Raw genomic sequence first — 26206 nt, 5'->3', positions numbered from 1 at the left:
GGTTCTGAGGCGGTTTCAGTGCGGGGAATGGCGACTGGTTTCGCGAGGTAGGTAGGGGTAGCTTCTCCGGCCATTATAACGGCTACTCGCGGCTCCATTTCGAGGCGGAGTGGCGGAGTCGGTTTCTCCGGCTTGTCGATCTCATTATCGGTAGATTCGGGTGTTTTTTTGCAGGAGCAGGCGAGGAGGAGGAGCGCCATCGAGATTACTCCTAGTAGAATGGCGAAGCCACCGTAGAGGAAGGGGATCGGTGTGTTCCACCGCCGCAATTCGACGGCGGAAGGTGCAGGGGAGATGGCGTGCTCCAGTATCGGTCTCATCTCCCTGTCGTACGCTTTCTCGCTCCTTTTTTCCTTCTGAATTTTAGCTTTTCAAATTTGTTTCTGCTTCTCCTTTTGCGTTTATTTTCTGTTCAATTTGTGCCGAGAGATGAATGAAGCTATACATGCATATATATATATATTGAGGAATGGGGACAGATCAAAGCTAATTAGTGCAATGATAGGGATAAGGATTGTTTTACAGAGAGATTCCTAGTGTATGTTGCTTTGGTGTTTCCATGGAAACGATTTTCTTCGCAGCTACTTCGTAATTTCCCACGTTTCCGAGTTTACCCTTGCCCTCGAAACTTCCAAAATCGCCTTGAGCTATCGGCGGTGCAGAGGTGGAGGGTATTCCGGTAAATCCACGTAGCTTGGAATCACCTGCACCGAGTGGGGAATTTGCAGAAGGGAAAAGGAGTGTGGAAATTTTTGAAAATTGGGCTTAAGGGAGCCACAGTGGGTCCAGTTTAAACGTGTTACTTGGGTCCAAATTATTCTCCACAACAATCTAAATACTTTTAAATTCCAAAATCATATTTAGTGGAAGATTTTAGTTTCAATTTTCAAGCTACAGAGTTCTTTCCATGGTTGTAGTGTACAAGCAATGCATTCCTTTTGAAAACTCCCTTTTCCTGCTCTTCTTTGTCAGAAAAGCAGGAATGCGGTTCAAGAACTTTGACATGCAAATCTACTTTCATTAGAGTTAGAAAAATGTTCATGATTTTGATAGTTTGTTATGGTTGTGGACTTGTGGGTCGTTTAGTGTGACTTAAAAGTCTAGATGAGTTTACTTTTGAAGCACAACATATGATATGAAAGTTGGATTACAGTTAATAGTAAGAGTTGCATATCAAAGAATACTTATATGTACACGCCATAGCCATCTTTGCTGTCTAAGCAACCTGGATAGCTTTATGAAGAACTCATACACCATACCAACCATCTTGAAGAGTTTGGCAAGTCTTTTGAAATAATGTATTTAGATTTATTGAGAATATTTTGGATTTATTATAAATATGACCTATATTACTGATTAATGAAAATACATAAATTTGTATTCTATCACTGTCTCTTTTGATTTCTTATGATCCCAGAGACCCAAAGATGACCACTTTTTCCTTACTTTTGTTTTTATCCCTTATAATCTTAGCCCTTTTCTCTTTCTGTTTGATGGTTTTTGGGATCTTTTTCTTGAAGGGTCTTCTTGGTGGATAAGAACTTGTCATAATTTGTACAGTTGTAGGCAGCAATTAGATCCTGTTGGCTCAAATATTATTGTGTGCTGTGAATGTGATGATTAAAACAGAGAATAAATAAACGATGTGGAAATCTGAGGTGGAGGATGATCATTAAGAAATGGACTAAATCATAAGTGTGCTATTAGAATATAATTGAAGCTGTGAGAGATGTTAATGGAAACGTCAGGTTGATGGGCCATCCCCTGCACTAGACTTTGCTTGCTACAGGGCTATAATTTTATCAAGCACTAATCAGGTTATTTTATTAGCAGAAGTAAATATCTTCTTAGCTTTAGAAGAATGGATGGGGTTATTATTTATGTAGCAAGTGGCCTACTTTAAGATTTGGAAAAATATGATTAGGTTGAGACCCTATGATGTGATGTATATGAGTATATCCATTCATTGTTTTGTGACGACTTGCATTTAGACTGAATTTAGGTTTAACTTCATCACACTTTAAAAGGTACTTAGCAGAAGTGGCGGATTAGTTGAACATGAACCAATAGGAGGATGGTTTTGTTTTCTTTATAAAATATGATCATGGATGTGTGTCATTAGAGATTTTCAAACAAGTGGTTGCACTTGACTATTTGAGCTTGATGACTACACTTCCAACTATGTTTATTATTATTTAATATAAATATTTTTTAAGTGAAAATTTGTGTAATAATTTATATGAATAATTGTGCGTTTGATATAATGATTTTTTTAAGTGGAAAAAGTAGTGAACTGAGTAGTAAAAATAAAGCTAAAAAAACAGACAAACAAACTGATATTGTGTTCTTTGTTTTAGATTTTAAGCTTGAATATTTGTTTATGTTTTGTTTTAGATTCTAAGTGTAAATTTCTGTTTGAACATTATTTTTATAAAAGAATAATATATTTTTATGAAAAATTGTGAGAATTGAATTAAAAGAAATAATCATTTCAGGGAATAGTTTGGTGCTGAGTATAAGTAATGTTGAAATGAATGTGCATATTTAGGGTATGTTGTAAAATGGGCGCCAAACTCCCAGTTTTTTTTTTTTAATTATAATTAAATGAAAAAATATATACAATATATATGTCATTTTGTATTTTGTAGAAAATAAAATTTTCTATAATACAAATAAATAAAAATTTAAATATATATATTGGGTATAATATAAATTCATAATCAAATCATGCAATATAAATTGTATCAATTAAATTTAATACACATTTATATTATTTTATTAATTATTCATCAAATCATACATCAAAATTCCCCAAACTCCAACTAAACCCAAACACAAAAGAAACAACAAAATCCAAACTCATCTCAAAATTCAAATAAAAACCAAATCCAAACTCAACTTTCCCCCCAACATTAATTCAATAAAATTGTCAATATATGTGGAGTAGTTGAAGACTCTCAAAATTGAAACCGACACTGGGTAGCAACTGCTGGTTGACCAAAATTATTAATCCATTATTTAATATATATATATATATTTATAAAATATTGTAAAATTAAAATTAAAATAAAAATAAAAATAAAAACAAAACAAATTCATGATTAATTAAGTAAGACCATTGTTGTTATGTCTCTATTCCCTATAAAGTAAGAATTGTGCAGTTAGAATTTGAAAAGCAAACGACAATTAAGTGTATGATAATTTTTAATTAGCAGTCTGTAATTTTTGATATAACACATACTAATCTGATGCAAAACTAATACTATATTTATTAATAAAGAGTTATATTATAAAAAATCTCACGTTTTGCTATGCATAGATTCTGTTTTATTACCCATGAAACATGGATGAATACTTGCTTGCTACTATATGTGCTGTAATAATATATAGTTGAATGTTGTTTCAACATAAATAACTACAAACTTCTTCATAGGTAGCTAGCTAGCTAGCTATCCTTAAAAAACTAACATAGCTTGTCATATAACAGAATTAACAACATTTGCAGAAAACAGAAAAACAACAAAATTACAAAGAAAGAAATCCCCACATTTCCACACTCAAAACTATGAAATAGAAACACAAATTTCATCCATCTCTTTCGTCTCTCTATCCTATCTTCTTCTTCACTTAGAAGAGTGATGGAACTATGCCATAGGTACCACCAGCACCACCAGCAGCAGCAGATTTAGACATCCCAATTCCAGGTTCAGCCACCATTCCTACAATTCCGCCGCCGTCGCCGTCGGTTTCCCGCTTGGCGAACCGCCCTTTGATCCTCGGCCTGACCTCCGCGTACGCCTTCCTCGACGCGTACCTGATTGTCTTCTCGAACTTCCTCGTCTTCTTTTTCTCCCTGTACCTCAGAACCCTAGCCTCCCTGTCGTCCGCGCTCAGCTGGCCTGAGGGCATCATCATTTGGACATGGCAGCCCGTGAATAGATCGATCGTCCCTTTCAGTGCCCTTCCTTGGGAGATGGCCGCGGTCGATGCCTCATTTGTAGCCGGCGATGATGCTTCCGGAACTATCCCGACATCCATCGACGAAAATGAAATCTGTTATCCCCATCGACATAACATGATTCTAGTTAGTATTTGATGCAATCTTTTTATTTATAGATCAATCGGAAATGACTTACGTTCCGAGAAACCGGAGCGGTGAAACCGTATCCAATGTTGGGGCCTTCGTATTGGTCGGGAACCAGACACTTTCCCCGGAGGTCCTGTATCGGGACGACGCTGTCGTCGCCGCTCCCTTTGTGAGGAATGCCGGTAGTGGCAGTGCCGAAGTATTGCCGTCCCGGCTGGTTTCCGAACTGGCAGGAGTTATTATTACTATTATAGTCGTCGAGGTCCAAGTACTCGTCGACCACTCCGCCGCCGAACAGCATGTCCACGACGTGGTGGCTGTTCTTCTGGTCGGCGCCGGGGAGAAGCCACAAGGTGGCTTCGTCCTCGTCGACGACAGTCCGATCGGTCAGGAGCTTGTCGTCGTCGTCGCTGCCGCTGTCCATGGCAATGGGGATGCGGTGGTGGCGGCAGGCGAGAGGGTTGGCGGAGTGGATGTCGGAGTCGCAGGCGGCGCAGAGGGATGCGTCGTCTGCCTTGCATAGGAACGCCGCCGGGAATTGCTCGCAGGCCTGGCAGAGCAACGGCCGCCGGCGGGAAGGCTTCACGGCGGCGGCGGAATTGAGCTCGAACATCAGGCCTGGCCTGCGCGCTGTGTTTTGAGGAGAGCCGGGAATGGTGTATATGGTGAGTGGCAGGAATCTCTGGGGCGACACGTGGCGGTAAAATACTGGTTGGGAGATGGTGGGGAGTGAAACTGGTGGCTGGCGTTTCCAGCGGCTAGATGCTCCAGAAGGTCCATGGACTTCCCTTAAAATTTTGACACGTCAAACTACTCAGAGGGGGACCCGGAGCTCAACTCCTACCGTTCTAGGTTAGGGGTTACAATGAACTCGGGAGTTGAGATCCCGGGAGTCACGAATCCAAAGAAATTCACTTACGAGTGAAGTAATCATGAAATGATGATAGAGAGAGAGAGAGAATAAGGGTGAAAAATGGACAGTGGTATATTCTGGATGGAACGAGGATTTTGTTAAAAAGGACAATAGTATTAAGAACATGGTGATAGTGTGGACGTGGGTGCAATGTAAGCCCCAAAAATTAAAATTAAAATTCAGAATTAAGAGAGAGAGTATGAACTATGAAAGGAAGCTCAGCCACCAATTGGGAAGAAATGTTTGTATCAATCAAAATGAGTGTCCAAATCAAGTGGGCTTTGTAGCCCCAAAAAAGGACCACTCCTACATGGCGGGCAAGGGCAGGACCCTCCATAATAATAATAATTAAGTTCAGAACTCCTCTAATGATTGACAGACAAATAAACCTTTGTAAGAGATCATTTAAGAATTGGGGGCAATAATATTTAACCCAAACTGTAGATAAGCTTCATTGTATATTTCGCTACTGAACTGATAGGAGTGAAAAATAGCACATACAGAAGAAGAAGTTCACACGCTAGCAAAGCATATTTTTCAAGACAACAGTGCTAAAAAGAAATGATTTTGAGAGTAGCTGAGGTCGCTTGTAATTTTGATGTTACCTGGTATGGTATTATCCGCTGAGAATTAACTAGAGCGCCGTGCCTCCGCCGTCCGACATTAGAGACGCAGCTGCCGCTGCAGCAGTTGGAACTACTCCGGTCTTCACACCAGGTTTCGATAGATGGAGTAGCCTGAGAATATACGACAAAGAGGATTGTGTCATGTAACCAAGATTCAAGTAAAATAACTAGGTCAGGTCCGAGGGTCGGGAAAGCTGTAAGAATGAACCTCAAAAATTGAATTTTGATCAACTTTAAGTATGACAGCCTCAAGTTTCGAAATAACTAAAACAAACAAGATATACAAATTTGGCATAATTCTAAATGGGATGACCTTTCACATAATCAGTTCGAAATTTCAAGAAAATTTTCTGCAATCACAAATATACCTAAAAACATTACGAAAGATAACGTCTATGACCAAATATACGAGGCAAACCTAGTAGCATGTATCATCAATCGAAAAGGACATACACTCTTGCAACCCAAACGAAAACCAACAGAAATCTAATAAATGAAAAACTTACGGAGCAAGATATTCACAAAAAGATGACATGGCTGCGACAACTTCGTTGTAGTTCTCGGATGACGCAGGAGCAGTGACTTCAACCAGCTGTATTCCTGGCATCACCGGTAATGCTTCATCGGTGGCATGTAGTTTCGGCATTTTATTAATTGATGAAACCGTGACGGTTATCTGAGCACCCCTATGGAAATGGAAGGCAAACCCCACTCTTAACAGCTCATGGTCTATCTTGTATCCAAGAGCATTGAATAACTTGAGAGCATTTTTGCTTACTTTGCTTTCGACCATAGTCCTCACCAACACCGAAATTTGCTCAGCTCCGGCACCCCTCATCGCCCCACCAATGTGTCGAACAGTCCTAATAACTCATAAAATATTCAGCATTTGATGCCTTTCTAGCGCAGCCAGTAACATAAAGGGTAGATGATGAACCACTCACTTACCATGATGGTTCTGGCTGCTCAAGATCACAGAGGAGTCGGACGTCAGATGATACCGTTCCTAAGAGTGGAAAAAACACAACACAATGAATCGTACTGTAAAATAAATAAGCACACAAAGTAGCAAATAGAGAATTGCCTTGATTGGCATTTCACCCCTAACCATAACTTACCCGCTGAATCTTCAATATAAGTCGATTCACCCTCCACCCCCTTTCTTGGGGATAAAATACCAGATCATAGGGCGAAACCGAAACTCGAACAGAAAATCAACATAAATAAGTTTTTATTATTATTCTTTAGTTTAATTGTTAGCATCTCCAATCCCTTCGTTCTATATAGAGAATCGACTTGATTTGCGTGTCACCCCTAACCATAACTTATCCGCTGAATCTTCAATAAAAGTCGATTCACCCTCCACCCCGTTTCTTGAGGATAAAATACCAGATCATAGGGCGAAATCGAAACTCGAACAAAAAAAAAAACATTAAAAAGTTTTCATTATTATTCTTTAGTTTAATTGTTAGCATTTCCAATCCCTTCGTTCTATATAGAACAGAGAAAGACTCCTTCCATTTTACAGAGGTATAATAATATTTAAACACAACGAATGGCAATGTAAAAATACATAAGCAATGTATAACAATCCATTAAACACAATGAATCGCACTATAATTTAATCGAAATAGTTGTTTGGTGACGTGATCTTTGAATGGAAAGTAAAATTTGAAAGTAGTATATATCAAATGAAAAAGAAGTGTCTATTGTAATATTTTTGGAGGGGGATATATTACAGTAGATGAACAGTGAAATTGGATTGTTGGAATCACAACCAAACTCTCTATGGCCTAAATTATGAACACTTGTACTTATATGTAACCATTTACCATGTTCTTATCTGAATTTCGATTAACACCGAAAATGGATGGATGAAATCACAACCAAACAAACTCTCTACGGCCCAAAGTAAGTTCGCATACTTGTAATTAAAGGTAAATCTACGGTGTGCTTGTTTGAATTTCGATTTTATTTTCACACTATACAGATAGTATGTGTTCCACCTAAAAATCATCAATCTAAAAATAAAAAATAAAGATCACATTCAAACCCATTTTCATTCAAAAACGTATCATCCAACAAGCCTTCTCCATTTAAAACATAATATCTACAGCATAATGTTCACCTGAAAATTTTCAGATCCAAAACAAACAAATCATCCATAAAACTGAAAGATGAAGAGGAATCAATACCAAGATTGGGGACACTTTTCAAGCACAATTCATGAGTTCTCAAACTCTCTCGATGAACTCCACAGAGTCCTTGAAGAAGGATTTCCAGAGCCTCAACATGCTGCAAATAAAATATAATCATTTTTTTTATACATCGAAGATGCGTTATCAAACACGAAATTCATCAAACAACGCGATACATTCATTTCAAACCATAAATAGAACTTCCAGAACAAAAACGCGAATCCAATCGTTGAAAACTCACTACTCAACCGTAAAAATAACTGCAATATTAGGTGGGAAAAACACCTGGAACTAATTGTTGCAGAAATTCACCTTAGTCTCTATAATACCCTGAACCAAGCATTCCATCTTAAGCCAGAACTTTCTTCCTCGATTAAAAACTGAAGAACATGTCAATGAAGAATATCTGTTGAATCAATCAGCTAATTCCCATCGAATGCAAGGATTTCCTTCCTGCGATCGATTGCATAAGTTAGGGTTTTAGCTGATCAAACTGGAAACGATGCCAATGCCACTAGTCAAAAATATAGAGACGCAGGCTCATATGGGCCTGATTATTTCGCCTAGGCCCAATAGGCTTAATGTATCTATGTACTTATTGGATCTATAAACTTTATTGGGCTTATAATAAAGCCCATTAGGCTTACATATAGAGTAGTCTAGTAATTATTCTATACCCATTAATATTTTTTTCCACTCCTGCCCATTTTATCGCATGGAGAAAAAGATTATTTAAATTAAGGGAGCTGCTGAATTATAAAAAATAATATAGTTCATAAATTATGTTGATATAATATATATTTTAAGGGTGTTTTTGTTTGAGGGTTTGAGAATATAAATAAGAATTGATGTGATGTTTTGAATGTAAAATTAATTTTTTTTATATAATATAAAAAATAAAAAATAAATATTTGATTTGACGTTTTGGAGGGAAAATTTTGTGAGAATAGTAGAAATTCCATAAAATTCCTCAAACAAACACACCCTAAATAAACTGACCTTGCACGAGATATGAACATAATACACGAAATAAAGATAAATAATATTACCTCTGTCCTTAACAATACGCTAAACCTTACCAATACCCTACTATTTACAATATATTGTACAAATATCAAAATGATTTGACATAATAAATGTAACACATAAAATAATTTTAACAAAATATAACATAATATTACACAATAAATGCTATAATATATTATAAATAAAAATATGTAATCCCGCAAATTTAAATATACTAAATAGCTGTCCCGTAAATATGTTCCGGTGGTGCAGTAAGTGAACTTGTTACACCCTCCAGGTCCGCCTACTACCTAATTTGCATTGTCGGGTCTTGCAGGATATTAAACAAAATATATATGTGTGTATATATATATTATAAGAACTAACAAAACAAGGCGCGCACACACCCACACTTTCGGAGTAGCTTGCACATAAAAAATTGAAAATCATGTAATCAAATAAAATTAAATACAACAGAAAAGAACATTGAAACAAGATCAATACTATATACAGTAAAGATGTGAGATCAAAAGCTCATTGAAGCTTCAACTAATATATCTTCTTCAGCTTCCTATCAATATATATATATATATATATCCAAAAACAAATCAAGAAAATTTAGGTTACCTTCCCATTTGAGAAGTTTGCCATCTTCGAATCACTTGTGGGACAAACACAGTAATTATCCAACGAGCCGAGACACTCTCGTCACCTCGGCCCGGAGAGCTCGATGGCTTGGGCGAGCAACGACGAGTCGTCGGTGAGGTCCGAGTACCGTTCCGACGAAGAAAGTTCCTGCGTTTTCACCTTGTGCGATTCGACTCTCTGACTGGCCTCCCATCGCTCCGCCAGCCCGTCTCCCTCGAGCATCCGCACCACTTCAGACATCTTCGGCCTCAGCCCAGGAAGATACTGCGTGCACAGCAGCGCCACTTTAACCATCTCCTCCAGCTCGATTCTGTCGTAGCTATTCTTCAAGTCTTTGTCAACGAGATCCTCGAGTTTCTTCTCTTGGTGAAGCTTCCTCACCTGAAAAGAGAACAAATTGTCGATAAGAAAAGATCGGCACTTTTGGATAATACGGTCGCGTGCGTTTAGTTTTTGCTTACCCAATCGAGAACGGCGCCTTTCTGATTAGCCGACTTCCCGAATTGCAGCGCCCGTTGTCCCGTGATCAGCTCGAGCAGAAGGATCCCGAACCCGAAAACATCCGTCTTCTCGGAGGACTGGCCGGTCGATAAGTACTCTGGGGCGATGTGCCCCACGGTTCCGCGCACGGCAGTCGTTACGTGCGAGTCCTGGTGATCTAACAGCTTTGCCAGCCCGAAATCGCCGACCACCGCCTCGCAGTACTCGTCGAGAAGTATGTTAGCAGCCTTGACGTCGCGGTGGATTATTTTTGGATCGCACTGTTCGTGGAGATACAGAAGACCCCTCGCTGCTCCCAGCGCGATTCGCTTCCTCGCCGCCCAGTCCAAACCCGGTTTCGCTGTTTCAGCACAACGAACGATTTACGTTTATACACGACCGGCGAAGCGATGCCGAAAATGGATCGAAATGTACGGTGCAATACCTTTGAGACGGGTAGCGACGCTTCCATTCGACATGTAAGGGTAGACGAGGAGCTTCTCGGTCGGAGTCATGCAGAAACCATATAATCGGAGGAGATTGCGGTGGACGGCGAGGCTAATCATCTCGACTTCGGTTTGGAACTGCCGCTCGCCTCCTGCGGTGCTTCCGTCTTTGAGTCTCTTCACAGCCACGGCCGTTCCGTCGTGAAGACTGCCCTTGTAGACGTTTCCGAACCCGCCCTTGCCGAGGATGTTCTTCGAGCTGAAATTGTTGGTTGCGAGCTGCAGTTCCCTTAACTGGAACTTCCTTAGATTTCCGAGCGACACTTCTTCGTGACGGCGATCTGAAAAGTTCGATGCAACGGATATAATTCAGTTCGCAATTTTTACATCGAACTATTTCGAGCGATGGAAGTTTTGAATTACGAACCATTGACGTCGAAGAACTTTTCCTGCCTCTGCTTATGTCTTCGCCACAGAAACAGCCCGAATCCGGCGATGAGGAGACAGATGCAACCGAGGCTTACCCCGAATGCAAGGGCTAGCTTTTTCCGTTTTGGTTTTCCGGTGACAGCAGCTACGGAGGAACACAAATGTATTTCATAATTACGATAAACATGAAACGTAAGACAAGACGAAGAAGAAATCGACGGAAAAATTAGGGTGCGGCACATACTTTCTGTTGTGTTCAAGGTCATTGACATTGGCATCAATGCCATCCCGCCGGTGCACTGTGGCTCCGATCCCCTCTGGCATATCAACGGATTCCCGACTATGCTGCAGAAGAACAGAACAACTTCAGCCTCTAAGGACTTCTACAACAACATGCATATGCACTAAACCGATTCGATAAGGGGGTGAAATCTTACTTAAACGTCTTTGAAGGGAATCGAGGCACCGGGCCACTCAAGTTGTTGTACGAAAGGTCCCTGCAATCGACCGCTGTAATTCAGACATTTCGGCCGATAAAAGCGTAACTTCATAAAGAGGAAATGAATGAAAATTACACTAGTGAAAGCCGGCTCAAATTGGTTAGGGACGCAGGAACCTCTCCGGATAGACTGTTATTGTTGAACCTCCTGATTAAAGATAAAACACAAACCACAACAAATTAGATTGTCCTTTCAAAATCAAAGCATATCACCATTTGTATCCATGGTGTAGTTTTGGGCATTTACATGTATTGCAGATTTCTCAAGTGGCCTAAAGAAGGAGGAATGGTGCCCGTGAAGAGGTTGTTCGAAAGATCGAGTGTCTGAAGCTTCGACAGTCTTTCGAGCTCCATTGGAATTGGCCCAGTAATGTTATTGTTCTGCAATAGTCTGTTGCAATATAATTACATCAAAACAGCTTTTTTCTCGAAACATCAAGATCATCGTAAAAGAAATGATCTTCACTTACATTATCTGGAGATTGGTCAAATTCCCAATGCTTGGGGACAAAGTGCCTGATAAATTCTGGCTAGGGCTCCCTCTGCACAACACAATCTATCAACCAAATTAACATTTGATGAATTGAAGGAAGAAATTTCAAGATAGTGGATTAGATTCAAGAAAAGGGGGATTGGTTGCTTACAGGCCAATAACAAGATTCTCAGAAGAACAAGTGACCATTGTCCAGCTACATGGATCAACAGCATCACCATCCCAATTGTCAAGCACCCCATGAGGATCCTTCAATCCACTTTTTATACCCATCAAAGCTTGAACTAAAAGAAAATTCCCAAAATAAAGATTCATCCATTTCACCTCAAGAAATGCAAGAAAACCATATATGCCACAACCAAATAATCTCTCAAGTTTTGTCTCTCCTCTCATCATATTGTGGACATGATTATTAGCTTGTAAAAACCTTACCTTCAAAGTTGACACCTTTGGGTGAAAGCAGAGCAATGGAAGAACCCCAAAAGGATAGAAAAATCATAGCCCTGATTGCTGCTGCAGCTTCCATCACTCTTCTCATTTCCCTGTCAGGCAAAAATAAGCAAACAAACACCTTATCTCTATTTGCTGTTGATGAGGATATTATTCAGCAGTCAAGCTCTCAGTTCTAATAATCTCTAGATCAGACCACAGCTCTTGCTTGCTATGCCAGAAACTCATTTTTTCACAGTCCAAGAAAAAGCTATTAGGGTCTCTTGTGTGTGTGTTGTGTAAAGAAGACTAGCATGCCTGTCACGGGTCAGGACCCTGTCAAGAAAAGAATAAATTTATTTTATTTTTCTCTCAAGCAACAAAAAGTTAAAGGAGATGGGATAAATTCTAGTAAATGATAGTGTGTGGCATATTTAAAAAAAAAAGGGGCAATTTTATTTTCTAATATTCTTCCAAGATTTCAAATTTAGAGCCAATAAAAGACAAAATAATCCAAATATCATAGTGGGCCAAGCCAGTCATTAGCTAGGTGTTTTATTTGCATCGAAATATGTAGTCTGGGTAAGTACAACTTAATCTTGTCATTATCCCACTGAACTTATATGTAATCATACTATACATAACACATGTATGCTTACAATCCATGGAAGCTCCTGGATCCCAGCACCAGCTTGATCCACACGATCCACAGTCCATCTGGCTATGAGAGTCCCGGGAGCTCCCAAGAATCAGGCCATGTATTATAATGACAAAGGACACAGAGGAATCCAACATTCCCTGAATTTGGCCATTCAAAAAAATCCCAAACTGTTACATATATTTAAAGAATGTTAGAATCTCAATGAAAGTTGCTTTGGTACTGATAATGGTTTTGTTCACCCACCCCATGACCATTACCATTATCCCCTAATCAATCACACAGGGAAAAAAGCTTTTGTGTAATAATTATTTTCCCTATCACATGAGGCAAAACTGAAAGATTGGCTGTCCCGACAAAATTTTAGGAAAAGAAAAGAACCCCTTATTTCAAAAAGAGAAATGCTTTTGGAAAGTAAAGCTGCCCATGCCCATCTCTCCCTCCACGCTTCCCCCCTTTCCTTTCTGTTAAATGATGAAAGGGCAAAACAGTGCTTAAGCTTCAGCCCCATTGCCAGGACAGTGACAATAGTTTTATGATTATGGGCAGACAAGCTTGTCTCTTCAGTTCTCTCTTTAGCTCACTTTCTTGCTTCTTTTTCTTTTCTTCTTCCCTTCCCCACACCCCCTCTTAAAATTTTGTTTACTTTAGGTGGGCAATGGAATCCATGAGAAACTCTGAAATTGTGCAAAATTTTTCTAGTGAGAAGAAAATGACCAAGAAGGTTACAGCAAAACATAACAGAGCCCAATATCTGATTAAGATAAAAGAAGGAATTGACCAGACAGAAAGGTAAAAAACAGTGTGTTTTTTAAATAATAGAAATGAAATGACAAGAAAATCCCTAGTGGTTTTCCCACGGATAGATTTAAACACAGCTGGGGATAATTGTCCCCTTCCTCCTAAGATCCCCACTGACAGCCCATAAAATCAGGCATTACTGTGTGTGTTGAGTTAGTGGTGAATGCTTTGGGACCACCCATCTCTCCAAATCCCTGTACATATATGCTCTAATACACATATTAATGAACATACTTTGCATTTTGTTCTCTCTCACATGTTTTAGGGCCTTTTTCTATTTTCTTTTATTTAGAGAGAGAGGAAAAGATGAAATGCAAGACTACTCAACCAAGAAAATAACATATCAAGCCAACATGGGAGGCAAAAACATTATAAATGGTCCTACATTATCTTTGATGGAAGGAACAAATTATCCCATAGTCATGCTCTGGAATTCTTTTCCAAGGATAGATTTCTTACCTAGCATAAGTGTGTGAACAATGACCATGGGATCCACCTCCTCCACGTATCCACAGTGCTAATTTGGCGCAGTGGATTAATGGGGAGTGAGTTCCCAGGAGCCCCTGAATAATAGTAATTTACATATGAAAAAGTCACATATATTTGACCTACAAATGATCTTGCTTACCTAAGAACCTCCAAGCTTAACCTTAATTTTATCAGTCTTGAATAAGCAGTAGAATCCCATTTGTATTTAGCATTCAATTCTGGTCCCCTGTCTCTGCAATCACACCCTCAGAAATGTAGAAAGCACTCCCGGGGTAATAGCTACTAATCATCACCCCTTCATTGCATTTTGTCTTGCTGACAGAGCACATATATCATATCCTTTTTTCACTCAGTACAGTTTGCATTCCTGTAACACTACAAAGAGGATCACAAATGTGTCAAACACAAGACTCCAAGTCAGAGTTTCTCAGGCCCATGTAATGAAATAAATGAATTTTGATGTGTAGTGTCGAAAAGATACCTAATACAGGATTGTCGAGTCACCATCATTGCGTTTTGCTCATGGAAGTGTCTCATTCACTTGAATCAGCCATATTGGTGTCTCTGGAACATATTGACAAAGAAGGCCATAACAGAAACAGACAGAACCGAGATGATCGGTCTTTTTCCCGGCTTATCACAATCCGAGCGCATAGAGATTTATTACAGAAAGAAGAACCATGATATTGTCGAGAGCTGATACTCTCAACTATTATTCTACGGTTCAGAAAATTCTTCCAAGAATAAACAACTTGGTGTCATGCTCCTCCTCCCCATGACCTGTCCTAATAGCTTGAAATGTAAACAACTTCCATACAGTATCTAGAATAGAAAATTACACAAGCATATGGAATAGTAAATAATGCCGATTCAAAAACCAGAGAACCATCACGGATGAAACAACAGGGAAATGATGTTATGGAGGAGGAAAAGCCATATCTAGAAAACATGAACTACGCATACAACAATAAGCCATGATAAGAAACGCACCAAACTATGTCAGAAACTGAGGTGTGTAGCTTTATCGATTAAATCATATCAAAAGATGTGTTCAACGAAATAAATGCAAAATAAACAACAAAATTTGAAGACAGAACGAGATATGGCGTCTAAGGAAGAAACAAGTTACATCAAACATACTACACAGCAGCAGATGATGGAGTCCTGTTTGAACCAGATTTTTGAAGACTAAAAAGATTCAAGATATCAGCATGATTCTTAATGTATCTGGGGCATCTTGAGAGGAAGTCTTGGGCTACTTTTTGCCTTCCGGCTTTGAAATATGCCTCGAACAACCGGATGAACACAGATTTTGATGGATGCCGTTTGGATGTCATGGATAGTGAAAAGGTAACAGCATCTTCAGCACTCCCAGTCCTTGATAAATACTCGACAAAGGAGTCCAAGTCTGGAGCAAATCCATGATTCTTCATCAGATTCATGACATCCAGAGCTTCATTGAAATGCTTTTTTCGCAACAGCTGGCTCGTCAATGCTTTGTATGTTGCACACCAAGGACGTAAACCTTTGTCATTGACCATCTCCACAACAAATTTGAATGCATCCAGTGGATTTTTTTTCCCAAAGTCTGAATTAACCACCAAATCTAAAGCATGCCCAGCACGAGATCCCCCTTCCTTCGCAACCATCTCTCGGATGCTATTACACGCTCCATCCAGATCATTCCTTGCACAATACCCTTTAACTAAGGAAGTCCAAGTCATATAATTCAAACCATCCAGAGAAGACACTGCATTATCCGTAAACTCATGTACCGCCTCTGTTGTTCCACCGTTGCCTAGGAGGAAAGCAATCTTACTTTTTAGTGGAACACTTGGTTCATAACCAGCCTCCTTCATTGCTGCCAATATCTTATTGCACTCTGGCATCCTCCCAACGCTAATTAAAGATTTGATAATGGATTTCAAGTGAGAATCAGTCAATTCATTTCCGTTAGCTTTAAAGATGCTCACAACTTTGGAAAACAAATCCATATCCAGTTCCTTGCTAACAACTACTTTCTTCAAAAGTAAAGTGCAGTGCCGAGCTGTAGGCTTGTTCTCACCAAACATAGCAAACTCATACAAATCAACAGCTTCTTTCAACATTCTATTCTTGACAAACTGCAGTGAAATGTTTAAATACGTATGTCCTTCCATCTCATAACCCCGACTCCTCATTTCATCTACGATTCTCCAAAATTTTTTACCATGATCCTCTTTACCCAACACTCTAGCCATCACGTCATATGTTTGCTGATTGTGCTTAAACAAATCACTCTCCTGAACCCACCTGAAGAAGATCAGTGCTTTGTTGGGATCCATTTCAAGACCCTTCAACACAGCAACGACTAGATCACCTGTAAACTTCACACCCAAACCACGCAATCGTCTTTCTAAATCGTCGCCCCAAACTTCACTAAGAATCATTTCACTAATTCTAACAATTTTGTCTTCTGTTTTATTCTCTACAGTTTCACTACTTTTCTTGCAACTAGCTGACCCAGAAGCATACAAATCCTTCAGTTTCTCAATATCCTCAGACAGCCCATCATTCTGAAACCTTTCGAAAATTTTATCGTATGTGCCCTTCGACACTCCGTAACCCTTCTTTTTCATACTCTCAATTAGATCCCATGTTTCAGTAACAAATCCATTGCTGCCTAAAATCCCGAGCATCAAATTATAAGACTTTGAGCTCAATTTCTGGCTATGATTCTCCAAAGCCCAATCAAATATACGTTTGGCAACATCAGGGGAGGTATTAGCATTTCTAAGAAGACTCAAAATCACATCATGATCAATGAAAACGTTCTTCGCATCTAAATCCTGCTTAATCTCGACATTAGACTTTCCATCTTTACCAAAATAATCAACTAAATTGACCCCTGGATCAGACAGGGGTTTCGACGGCTCGACGTCGAGCTCAGGCGATGCACACAAACGACGAATTGAGGTAAGCGCGTGAGGTGCACGGTGGTGGAGAAATGTGGATGCGAAGGAGCGAACTTGGTGTACCTGAAAAATGTGCGGCTCGGATTGTCGGCGGGAGTGGCTGAGGAGCAAACGCAAGCACAGATTCCTCATAGTAGCGGATTCGAACAGGATTTGATCTCTTTCGACCAGTTTTGGTTATAGAGAAGACGACGGAGATTAGGTTAGGGTTTTTGGAAAAATCAGAGGTTTTGGAAGGCGAACAGAGTGAGCTCTCAGAAAACTGAAATGACCAAAATACCCTCCAAGCAGAGGGATTTTTTTAGTATAGTTTATTTTGCATATACATTTTTATTTAAAACATCATGCTGATATAAATAATAAGCAAAATTGTTTGTAATTTGATGTGTTTCGAAATTCAACTTAAATTCTTTGCGTATTTTATAATATTTTTAGGCAATTTTGTCTAAAATATATTTTCACTGTCCTGAATATGACATCACCGTATTGTATACACAAATTTAGAAAAATTATGATTAAAAAATAATAAGTTAGTAAGAATATAATATAATTAATTATAAATTAAGATAACTAATTAATTTAATTTAAAATTAAAAAATATATATTATAAATTATAAAATTTAAAATATAATTAAAATTTTTAAAAAAAAAATGACATAAAATATATGATTAACATAAATGAAAATTGCAACATTATTAGATGTGGAATAAAAGAAATATTAATCTGTGTTGAATTATTAATTTTTATAAATAAATAGAGAACATATATTTATTATATATTATGTGTTAATATATAGTATTATATTATGGGTAATATTTATGAGTATATCATTAAAAATTAGTTGGTTGAATAAACTCATAATACTTCTTCCGTCCCAAAATTAAATATTCATTTTTTTTTCATGTAATTTTAGAAATATTAGTATTATATTGAAATATAGTATGAACAAAGTATAAATGACTAAAATAACCTATGTGATATAAAGGTAATAGCTAATATATTGTAAATTGTAAGGGTATTTTTAATGTTAAGTAGATAATACAGTTACTTAGAAAAAAGGAAATTGATACTTTGTTATGAGACGGACTAAAATGAAAAAATAGATACTATGGAGGGAGTATTAAAAATGGTGAAACATGAAAAATACTACTAAGTATTAATTTGGTTATATTTGATAAAAGAACCTTCAACTTTGTTGTTTTCAATAAAAAAATTAAATATATTTTTCAAAAAAAAAAATATTATATATATTTTTTATTTTATATTATCTACCCAATTTGTCATACCTGACCTAAAATATTTCAAAACACAATGCTTCATCTTTCATTTGCAAATTATTTAGACGGCTATTTTAACAAATTTCTTAAGAGATTTCTTAAGAGATATTTATCAAATTATTTTTTTTACTTTTATATTATACTAATTTATAATTCTAAATTCATAATATTGCATTAGAATATATATTTATAGTTTATCTAATGTTATTTAAATTTTCAATTTAATTATTTAAATTTTAAATGCAGAACTATAATTTCACAAACAAACATGCTTATATGGTTTGAAATTTTGTTTAGTATTTTCATTTGAATTCTTTTTTTTATGGGAGGTATGAAATCGTGTCGGTATTATAAAAAAAAATTATATTTTACATTAAATGATAATTTTTGTGAAAAATCGTGTCGAAAATAAAATATTGAGCAAACAAATCTTTAATTTTTTTAAAAAACTATAGGAAAATGTGAGCTAGTGTTACATTTGAATTTAATTTGTTAAAAAATGTATGTAGCCTTACAATTTTATTTTTATCATTATTCTTGCATTGCAATTAATTATTTTAACTTTTATTTTAGTTTATTTTATTAATTTAAAAGAGGGGTGAAATCTTATAAATAATATTTTCAATTGAAATATAAAAAGTACCTATTAATTGTGTTTAGATCATACTTTGCAAATAATCAAATTTAAATTTAATTTAATATTTTTTAATAACATTCAAATTTTATATAATATATTAAATAAAAAATAAGTTTCATTTTATAATTTTAAGAAAGAATACAAATAATAAAAAACTCAAGGCAAACCTGACCCAAATGGCTCCCAAACCTCCAATACTATTGGAATTATTATTTTTATATTTTATATTAAAACTAACTTGAGCGTCGGAATTTAAACTAATGACTTTACGATCACGAGTCTATCTTTATACCATTGCTCATTTGTACTTTATGTGTGTATATATAATAATATATTTATAATTTATATTAAAATTAAAAATATTTTATATTAATATATAAATTATTATCGAATAGTGAGGTGGATTTACAAGTTATATATATATACACTAGTGTTTATTATTTGTATTTTAGTTTAAGCTTTAAATTATTTTATGAATATATATATATAATAATAAAATTTGCATAACATTACATTTTATATAGTGTGTTTGGTTGGGGTTTGGATTTTGAGTTGTGATTTGAATAGTAAAAATTTTGAATTTGAATAGTTGTATGATGAGATATAAATAAGTGTTGATGTGATGTTTTGAATGTAAAATTGATTTTTAGTATAATATAAAAAATAAAAAATAGGTGTTTGATTTGATACTTTTTAGGAAAAAAAAATTAGATGAACAGTGTAAATCCAATCCAATCCAATCCATGAAACAAACACACCCATAAGATCTTTTGTCTTTCAATCAAAATTAATACTTTTACTACCATTGAGGATGGTAAAAGCAAATTGAAAATGCACTAACAAAAATAAATAAATAAATAAACATCAAATTTGATTGATCAACAGATAAGCAATTTCATTTGATTGAACATCATCAATATAGAACGTAAAAAGAACAATAAAATTTATCAATCAACATAACAATAATAATAATAATAATAATAATAATAATAATAATAATAATAATAATAATAAATGTCGTGTCCTCACGATTATCTATCTATGGATCATCGATATAATATAATATTTTTTAATATATATATATATATTTATTTGTATCTTAATTAATGAATTAATTCGTCTATTTGTTGATGCCGGTGGCATCCTTGACGGCGTCGGCAGCGCCCTGTGCCTTTGCCTGCACCTGCTGTCCGGCCTAAAAGAAATAAATAAATAATTAAATTAAAAAAAAAAAAAAAAACGGAATGTAACGGATCGGGTCGGGTATAGGGTCGGGTACCTGCTGTACAGAGTCCATGGCGGAGTGGGCAGCATTGGCAGCCTTATCCATCAGCTGGTTGCCCTTCTCTTGAGCTTGCCCCTTCGTCTCTCCTGCTTGGAAACTCTTTTTTGTTGAATGATCCATCTTCTCACTCTTATCAATTTAATTAATTAAAAATTAATTTTAATTAAACAATAATAATAATAATAATAATAATAATAATATTTTATGTGGGTAAGCGTAAGAGGATCGATGGATACATTTATAGGGTTGGATTATTGCAAGGTTTGAACATAACATACATCGTAACATTCACCTATTCACGGCTTTGTCGCCATGTGTTTGGTCACGGATTAATACAATATATAGTATAATGTATATGCTATTTACTAAAAAAACAAACACATATTATAATTAACATAAAAAACACATTAATTCAAAAATACAAATTGAATACGCCCATATGTTAATATAAAAAAGTGCTAGAATTTTGTATTAATATTACTTTTTGTAAAAAATAAAATATATATCATATATATTGAGAATGGTTTCAGTAAAAAACTTATTCAGTTTGTCTCACTTAATTTGTCTATTCTTTCTATTTTTATCAATCAACATAATTTTTTTTTTCGAAAATATAATTATACAATTTAATAACATTTTAAAATTTATAATTTATATATATTTTTATTTTTATTAAACTATTCAGTTATTTTAATATTAATCTATAATTATTTTTATTAAATTATTATTAATTTTACTAATATACTTTTTAATTATTATTAATATGCCATTCCTAAAACTTTTTTCATAAACTTTATTATATTTACCCTAAAAAAAATTAGTAAATATATTAAAAAAAACAGTTATTTTTCTCAGTTTATTTTTACTATTTTTTTTAGGCTAAATATATATAAAAATAAATATATTTGTAATTTAAGGGATTTAGAAATTGAAATTCGAAAATTTATTCGTTAAATAAGGGATTTGGTGCAATTTGAATTTAGTACATTTAACCAAATATGTTTTATAATTGAAAATATAAAAATAAATAAATAATTTCAATTGGACCTGAATATAAAACAAAGCTAAACCATATTGTGCAAAATTCAACTCCATTTACTTCCCAATCCAAAGAAATTATTTGGAAGTTCAAATTTTAAATAAAAATTAAATAAATCTTTTAGAAGTAATATATATAATTATTTACCATCTCCATAATTTTTCTTCAAATGTTCAAACAAACAATTTTTGTACTTCAAAAGTGCGCTCTCTTATAAACAAAAGTTTGAACTCACCGCACCACCATGCACGCCTAACCTTACCTGATAATATACTCATTTCCTAGATAAATAGTAAAATAGAATCACCAAAGTAACAAATTAAAACAACAATCCTCCAAATAAGCAACACCGCAAGCAAGCAAATATTATTGAAATAACAAACGAGCGAGCAAAAGCAAGAGAAGCATCCCACCAACTCAGGCTCCGCTCAATAGGTAGCAAAACACAGAAAAACACAAACTTATTCATCTTACTAAAACAGAGTACGAACGAGATAGATATCTCATTTATTTCTTCTCAATTTCCTCATCCTCACTCTCACTCCAGCAGCACTGCAGAATCGACACCGGCGACGCGCAACCCTTCGTGCTCACAAAAGTGCCGTAGGTCAAAGATCCTCCCCCGTCGCCAAGAACTTCACAGCTGCTTTCTCCAAGGGAATACCCCTTAATGCCCAGGGACGGAAATACCGATCCAAGTTTCTTTCCAGTAACACAAGAGTGCAAAGCAACAGAAAACTTTGCCGGCTTGAAGCACGCCAAGACCCTTTCCAGCAGAGAACCCAAGTCCACTTTCGAAAAATCGTAGCCAACCAATTCAAAACTAGCATAGCTGAATCCGTCCTCAGGTGTCACGTGAATAGTAGATATTGCACCACCTTCAATGGCATTCATGGAGTAGCCACAGGGATCGAATTCGAAGTCACAGATATTGGAGTCAGGAAGGATCTTGCGGATGCCGGAAGCTTCAGTCATGGCAGCAGCAGAGCTGGATTGATTTTTGAAGAACACAGAAGCCCTCTCCTTGTCGAGATTAGTCATGCACATCTCCAGAGTATAAACAGGGTCGGAGTCATCAGCAGTTGCGGCACAAGCAGAGTAAACGTGCCATTTCTCGACTTCATCGGCACCACCCATCTCGTACGCCACGCTCTTCAGACCAAGCTTGGCGAAATGCCCATTAAGAATATAGACTTCTTCTGAGAAGCACCGATGGGGAAATGGCTGAGCGCCAGGGAAGATGAAGCTTCCACGAGTGTATCGAACAGTGCTCACAGTCAGTCCAAGTGTTTCAGCCATCTTAAGGACGGGCGGGATCGAAAGCAGTAGTTTAGTGGTGCCACAGGTCTTCAGGATGATCTTGTATGCATAGACAAATAGGCTGGACTCCGAGAGGACATAAGAATCGACTTCATCATTCTTTAAGGAGGAGACAATAGTGCATTGAGCTGGCTCCAAGATTTCATCCAGCTGGGCTTTAGAAAGCAGTCGGAGGCCACGGCCTCCAGGATCAGAAAACAGACCAGGCTCAGAAAAGGAGATTTCAAGCCTCTTCTCATAGCCTTCAAAACCAATTGCAGAGACTGGGGGGGAGGCCATTTTGAGGGAAGATTCTCAGGGAGAAAGAAAAGGATGAGGAAAGCAGAAGAGAAAGAAGAAATTGCACAATTTTAAATGTAGGGCTAGGCAGTGTTGCTATGGAACCACCGGAGGTGGCAATTATGGTAGCTCAAAGGAAATCTCAGGATGGTTTGCGAGCGCACTGCAAAAAAGGAAATTAAGTAAGCAATGAGAACAATGGTCAATAAAAGAAACACGGAGAACGTGAATTTCTCAGAAGACTAAGCAAAATAGTGTACTCACGTTGGAGTAAGCAGCAGATCTGAACTTCTTGATTCCTCCGTGTGGGCGAACGTCTTCAATGCTGTATCCAAGGGGTGCTTCGTAGAATAAGGATTTACTACTGCTAGACTTCTTCTTACCACCCTTTGATTCCATTAGATCATTCACTTATACCTGGGGAGAAAAGAAGATAAGAATTCAAACTACATTCACAATCAGGAATGAAAATCCATCCAAGTCAGAAAGGAAAACATTACTTCAACGAGTAACTTCTGGGTGAAGCATAAACTGCACATACATGCAACGATGGAGATCAAACGCAAGACGCAAAAGGGATGAATAAGGTCTCAAACATGGACAGCCTCAAGACACAAACAAAAAGGTTCACATCCTCTACAGGCAAATCATTTTTTCACGGATCTATATCATTCATATTACATATAGCACGCCATAATAGACAAATCTGCCAATATTATTTCATTATCTGAGCTAAAGGCCAAAGGATCGCTTCATACGTGGGGGGAAAAGAAGACAATCATCATCCCACGATCTAAACAACAATATCCAACAATTGCTTTACATGAATTGAATAAATAATAATGATGTCCGAACAAAGAAAGACATAGCAAAAGAGATGAGAGAAATCCGACGACTTACAGATATATAAAATTGTATCCGAAAATTCCACGAAATAGTCAAGATCCGAATTCCGCTTCAAGAATCAAACCCTATCAACACAAAAACACAACAATCTCATCGCCAAAATTCAAACCATTCACACAAAACAAAGCAAAACAACAATCCAATCCTCAGGAGTCCGAATTCAACACAAAAAAAAAAAAAACGATAATAATCTCATTCCCCTAACACGATTATAACCGATGAATCTATATCAAAAACAAAACAACGAACAAGCATATACAAAGCCTTACCAAATTCCGCTTCCACAAACAAACCCTATCAACACAAAAACACAACAATCTCATCGCCAAAATTCAAACCATTCACACAAAACAAAGCAAAACAACAATCTAATCCTCACGCAGTCCGATTTCAACCCCAAAAACAAAAAAAAAAAAAACAAAAAAAAACGATAATAATCTCATTCCCCCAGCACGATTATAACCGATGAATCTATATAAAAAACGAAACAACGAACAAGCATATACAAAGCCTTACCAATGGATCACCGCGGAGGAGGCTGTAGGAAACAAATCTAGGAAAAAAATCGAAACCCTAACTTTTCCCCTTCTTCCTGAGAAGAAACGTGAAATGAGAGAAAATCTCGAATCGGTTAACCGTATGGAGCGAATTAATTGTGAAAGTGAGTAGGCGTGAAGTCCTTTAAATAGGAGAGAAGGAAAGAAGACCGTGGAAGATTCGCGTGCCACGTGTCCAATTTACAACCGCTAATTTCGAAAAGACCATTTTGCCCCTGACACGCATGTGGTGTGGTGCGCATCACGAAACGAGTATGGAAATTTGATCCGGACGGGATTCCTTCCTTAACCCTAATAATTACTTGTAGATACTCAATATTAAATATATAAAATTATAATAATTACTCGGATTAACTTTATAAATATCATACGATACAATGGATTTTATATACATAATTAAATAAATTTGTAATTTGATTTAATTAATTCCTATACAAATCTTTTTGTTACCATTTTTTAATTCCATAGATTTCTTGTTACAACGACACAATTTTGACATCACATTATTGCATTGATTTTTATTCCAAATTTTATCAATTACAAATAAAATTTATCGGTTACTAATTAGTAGAAATTAGGACTTGATTCGGATGACAATCCTAACAATATGAAAATTCAAGTGCAAGTTAAGCAGACTTATGATATAAAATGTCATTGTTTAAAATTAGAAAAGAACAGTCATTAATTATATGTTCGCTTATTTATTCCAAAATTTTCATATTTTTATTTTCTTTTATTTATTTATTTATTTTTTTCAATTTCTGCATAATTTTTCAACCTTTGTTTTATTCAATTTCAATTATTTTATTTTAGTTTACACATTAATTTTGAATTCCTATCTAAAAAATTATTTTTTTTTCCAAATCATCAAATACAATATCGTACACAAATAATTAACTGAGTAGGTGGAAAAAAAAATTTCGTAATGACTTCCCATTGATTAATTGAGCAGGTCGAAAAAAATTTAGTAATGACTTCCCATTGACCAGAGTCCACCTGTCGTCAAAATCAAATTTGCAAATCACAATAAAAATATGACATTAATATTTATTTATATTATATTATATACTTCATCCGTCCCACATAAATTGTTCATATTTTATATTTTCGTCTCTTCCGCATAACTTGTCATTTCATTTTTTTGAAAATATAATTATACAATTTAATTACATTTTAAACTTTATTTAGTTATCTTAATTTTAATATGTAATTATTTTTAGTATACAATAATTATTTTTATTAATAAACTTTTTAATTACTTATTAATCATACTTTATCTAAATTTCTGGTGTCTACGTTAACACGCCCAAATTACCTAAGACGGAGGGAGTAAATATCTTAATTTAACACACATAACCCAAAATATTGTCTTAAATATTTATTTAGCCTGTGTTTCTTTAGGGGAGTTTGTTGAAAGTTGGGTTTGGTTTTTGTTTTTATTTGAATTTTGGGATGAGTTTAAATTTTGTTGTTTCTTTTGTGTTTGGGTTTGGTTGGGGTTTGGGGAGTTTTAATATGTATTAATTTGATGGATAATGAATAAAATAATATAATTGTGTATTAAATTTAATTGATAAAATTTATATTGTATGATTTGATTATGAATTTATTTTATACCCAACATATATATATTTAAATTTTTATTTATTTATATTATAAAAAAATTATTCTCTACAAAATGACATATATATTGTATATATATTTTTTCATTTAATTATAATAAATATTAAATAAAAAGATATAAAGTTTT

General features: G+C 35.9%; 6 protein-coding genes and 1 long non-coding RNA gene across 10 annotated transcripts; all 7 read right to left on the bottom strand.

The window, feature by feature from the left end:
* Window positions 1-3372: 3372 nt before the first annotated feature.
* LOC127258131 (zinc finger protein CONSTANS-like) lies at window positions 3373-4700 on the bottom strand. The gene is made up of 2 exons (XM_051284817.1): window positions 4137-4700; window positions 3373-4053 (listed from the first exon to the last, which is right to left on the bottom strand). Exons 1-2 carry the CDS (start codon window positions 4698-4700, stop codon window positions 3628-3630), a joined length of 990 nt encoding a protein of 329 aa, XP_051140774.1. The 3' UTR covers window positions 3373-3627.
* A 24-nt stretch (window positions 4701-4724) lies between these two features.
* On the bottom strand, window positions 4725-8329 carry LOC127258132 (mediator of RNA polymerase II transcription subunit 18). 3 transcript variants are annotated; one of them, XM_051284820.1, is made up of 6 exons: window positions 8137-8329; window positions 7822-7921; window positions 6575-6632; window positions 6133-6489; window positions 5606-5737; window positions 4725-4870 (listed from the first exon to the last, which is right to left on the bottom strand). In XM_051284820.1, the coding sequence occupies exons 1-5, from the start codon at window positions 8170-8172 to the stop codon at window positions 5635-5637; spliced, it is 654 nt and encodes a 217-aa protein (XP_051140777.1). In that variant the 5' UTR covers window positions 8173-8329; the 3' UTR covers window positions 4725-4870; window positions 5606-5634. The 3 variants fall into 3 exon arrangements, with proteins under 3 accessions (XP_051140777.1, XP_051140776.1, XP_051140775.1); XM_051284819.1 differs by having other exon boundaries at window positions 4736-4875; XM_051284818.1 differs by lacking the exon at window positions 4725-4870 and having other exon boundaries at window positions 4882-5737.
* Window positions 8330-9233: 904 nt separating this feature from the next.
* LOC127258113 (protein NSP-INTERACTING KINASE 1) lies at window positions 9234-12642 on the bottom strand. 2 transcript variants are annotated; one of them, XM_051284771.1, is made up of 11 exons: window positions 12257-12642; window positions 11976-12108; window positions 11802-11873; window positions 11579-11722; window positions 11408-11479; window positions 11270-11329; window positions 11077-11177; window positions 10831-10977; window positions 10403-10744; window positions 9939-10318; window positions 9234-9858 (listed from the first exon to the last, which is right to left on the bottom strand). In XM_051284771.1, the coding sequence occupies exons 1-11, from the start codon at window positions 12360-12362 to the stop codon at window positions 9538-9540; spliced, it is 1878 nt and encodes a 625-aa protein (XP_051140728.1). In that variant the 5' UTR covers window positions 12363-12642; the 3' UTR covers window positions 9234-9537. The 2 variants fall into 2 exon arrangements, with proteins under 2 accessions (XP_051140728.1, XP_051140729.1); XM_051284772.1 differs by having other exon boundaries at window positions 9235-9858; window positions 11802-11887; window positions 12257-12640.
* A 2556-nt stretch (window positions 12643-15198) lies between these two features.
* On the bottom strand, window positions 15199-17414 carry LOC127258112 (pentatricopeptide repeat-containing protein At3g02490, mitochondrial-like). Its single transcript, XM_051284770.1, has one exon. It carries the CDS (start codon window positions 17285-17287, stop codon window positions 15341-15343), a length of 1947 nt encoding a protein of 648 aa, XP_051140727.1. The 5' UTR covers window positions 17288-17414; the 3' UTR covers window positions 15199-15340.
* Window positions 17415-20099: 2685 nt separating this feature from the next.
* Window positions 20100-20564, bottom strand: LOC127258453 (stress-induced protein KIN2-like). Its single transcript, XM_051285295.1, has 2 exons — window positions 20350-20564; window positions 20100-20265 (listed from the first exon to the last, which is right to left on the bottom strand). The coding sequence occupies exons 1-2, from the start codon at window positions 20473-20475 to the stop codon at window positions 20191-20193; spliced, it is 201 nt and encodes a 66-aa protein (XP_051141252.1). The 5' UTR covers window positions 20476-20564; the 3' UTR covers window positions 20100-20190.
* A 1170-nt stretch (window positions 20565-21734) lies between these two features.
* Window positions 21735-23144, bottom strand: LOC127257936 (S-adenosylmethionine decarboxylase proenzyme). The gene has a single exon (XM_051284522.1). The coding sequence runs from the start codon at window positions 22991-22993 to the stop codon at window positions 21902-21904; it is 1092 nt and encodes a 363-aa protein (XP_051140479.1). The 5' UTR covers window positions 22994-23144; the 3' UTR covers window positions 21735-21901.
* A 354-nt stretch (window positions 23145-23498) lies between these two features.
* Window positions 23499-24563, bottom strand: LOC127257937 (uncharacterized). The gene is made up of 3 exons (XR_007840191.1): window positions 24416-24563; window positions 23894-23964; window positions 23499-23524 (listed from the first exon to the last, which is right to left on the bottom strand). It is a non-coding gene; the product is annotated as an uncharacterized LOC127257937 (long non-coding RNA).
* Window positions 24564-26206: the final 1643 nt, after the last annotated feature.

The sequence above is a fragment of the Andrographis paniculata genome, unplaced genomic scaffold (genome assembly GCF_009805555.1).
Source record: "Andrographis paniculata isolate CXL003 unplaced genomic scaffold, ASM980555v1 Contig59END, whole genome shotgun sequence".
NCBI classification, from domain to species: Eukaryota; Viridiplantae; Streptophyta; class Magnoliopsida; order Lamiales; family Acanthaceae; genus Andrographis; species Andrographis paniculata.
This window is presented reverse-complemented; position numbering and strand designations above follow the sequence as displayed.

Excerpts from the sequence above, each read along its gene's own strand:
- LOC127258131 (XM_051284817.1), bottom strand. The coding sequence starts at position 4,700 with ATGTTCGAGCTCAATTCCGCCGCCGCCGTGAAGCCTTCCCGCCGGCGG. Across the intron at positions 4,054-4,136 it reads CCGCTCCGGTTTCTCGGAAC|ATTTCATTTTCGTCGATGGA; the intron begins GTAAGTCATTTC and ends TGGGGATAACAG.
- LOC127258132 (XM_051284820.1), bottom strand. The coding sequence starts at position 8,172 with ATGGAATGCTTGGTTCAGGGTATTATAGAGACTAAG. Across the intron at positions 6,490-6,574 it reads GAGCAGCCAGAACCATCATG|GACTGTTCGACACATTGGTG; the intron begins GTAAGTGAGTGG and ends ATGAGTTATTAG. Across the intron at positions 5,738-6,132 it reads TTTTGTGAATATCTTGCTCC|GCTACTCCATCTATCGAAAC; the intron begins GTAAGTTTTTCA and ends GTATATTCTCAG.
- LOC127258113 (XM_051284771.1), bottom strand. The coding sequence starts at position 12,362 with ATGAGAAGAGTGATGGAAGCTGCAGCAGCAATCAGGGCTATGATTTTT. Across the intron at positions 11,330-11,407 it reads TTGAGCCGGCTTTCACTAGT|GGACCTTTCGTACAACAACT; the intron begins GTAATTTTCATT and ends GGTCGATTGCAG. Across the intron at positions 10,978-11,076 it reads GACCTTGAACACAACAGAAA|CTGCTGTCACCGGAAAACCA; the intron begins GTATGTGCCGCA and ends GTTCCTCCGTAG.
- LOC127258112 (XM_051284770.1), bottom strand. The coding sequence starts at position 17,287 with ATGAGGAATCTGTGCTTGCGTTTGCTCCTCAGCCACTCCCGCCGACAA.
- LOC127258453 (XM_051285295.1), bottom strand. The coding sequence starts at position 20,475 with ATGGATCATTCAACAAAAAAGAGTTTCCAAGCAGGAGAGACGAAGGGG. Across the intron at positions 20,266-20,349 it reads CCATGGACTCTGTACAGCAG|GCCGGACAGCAGGTGCAGGC; the intron begins GTACCCGACCCT and ends TATTTCTTTTAG.
- LOC127257936 (XM_051284522.1), bottom strand. The coding sequence starts at position 22,993 with ATGGCCTCCCCCCCAGTCTCTGCAATTGGTTTTGAAGGCTATGAGAAG.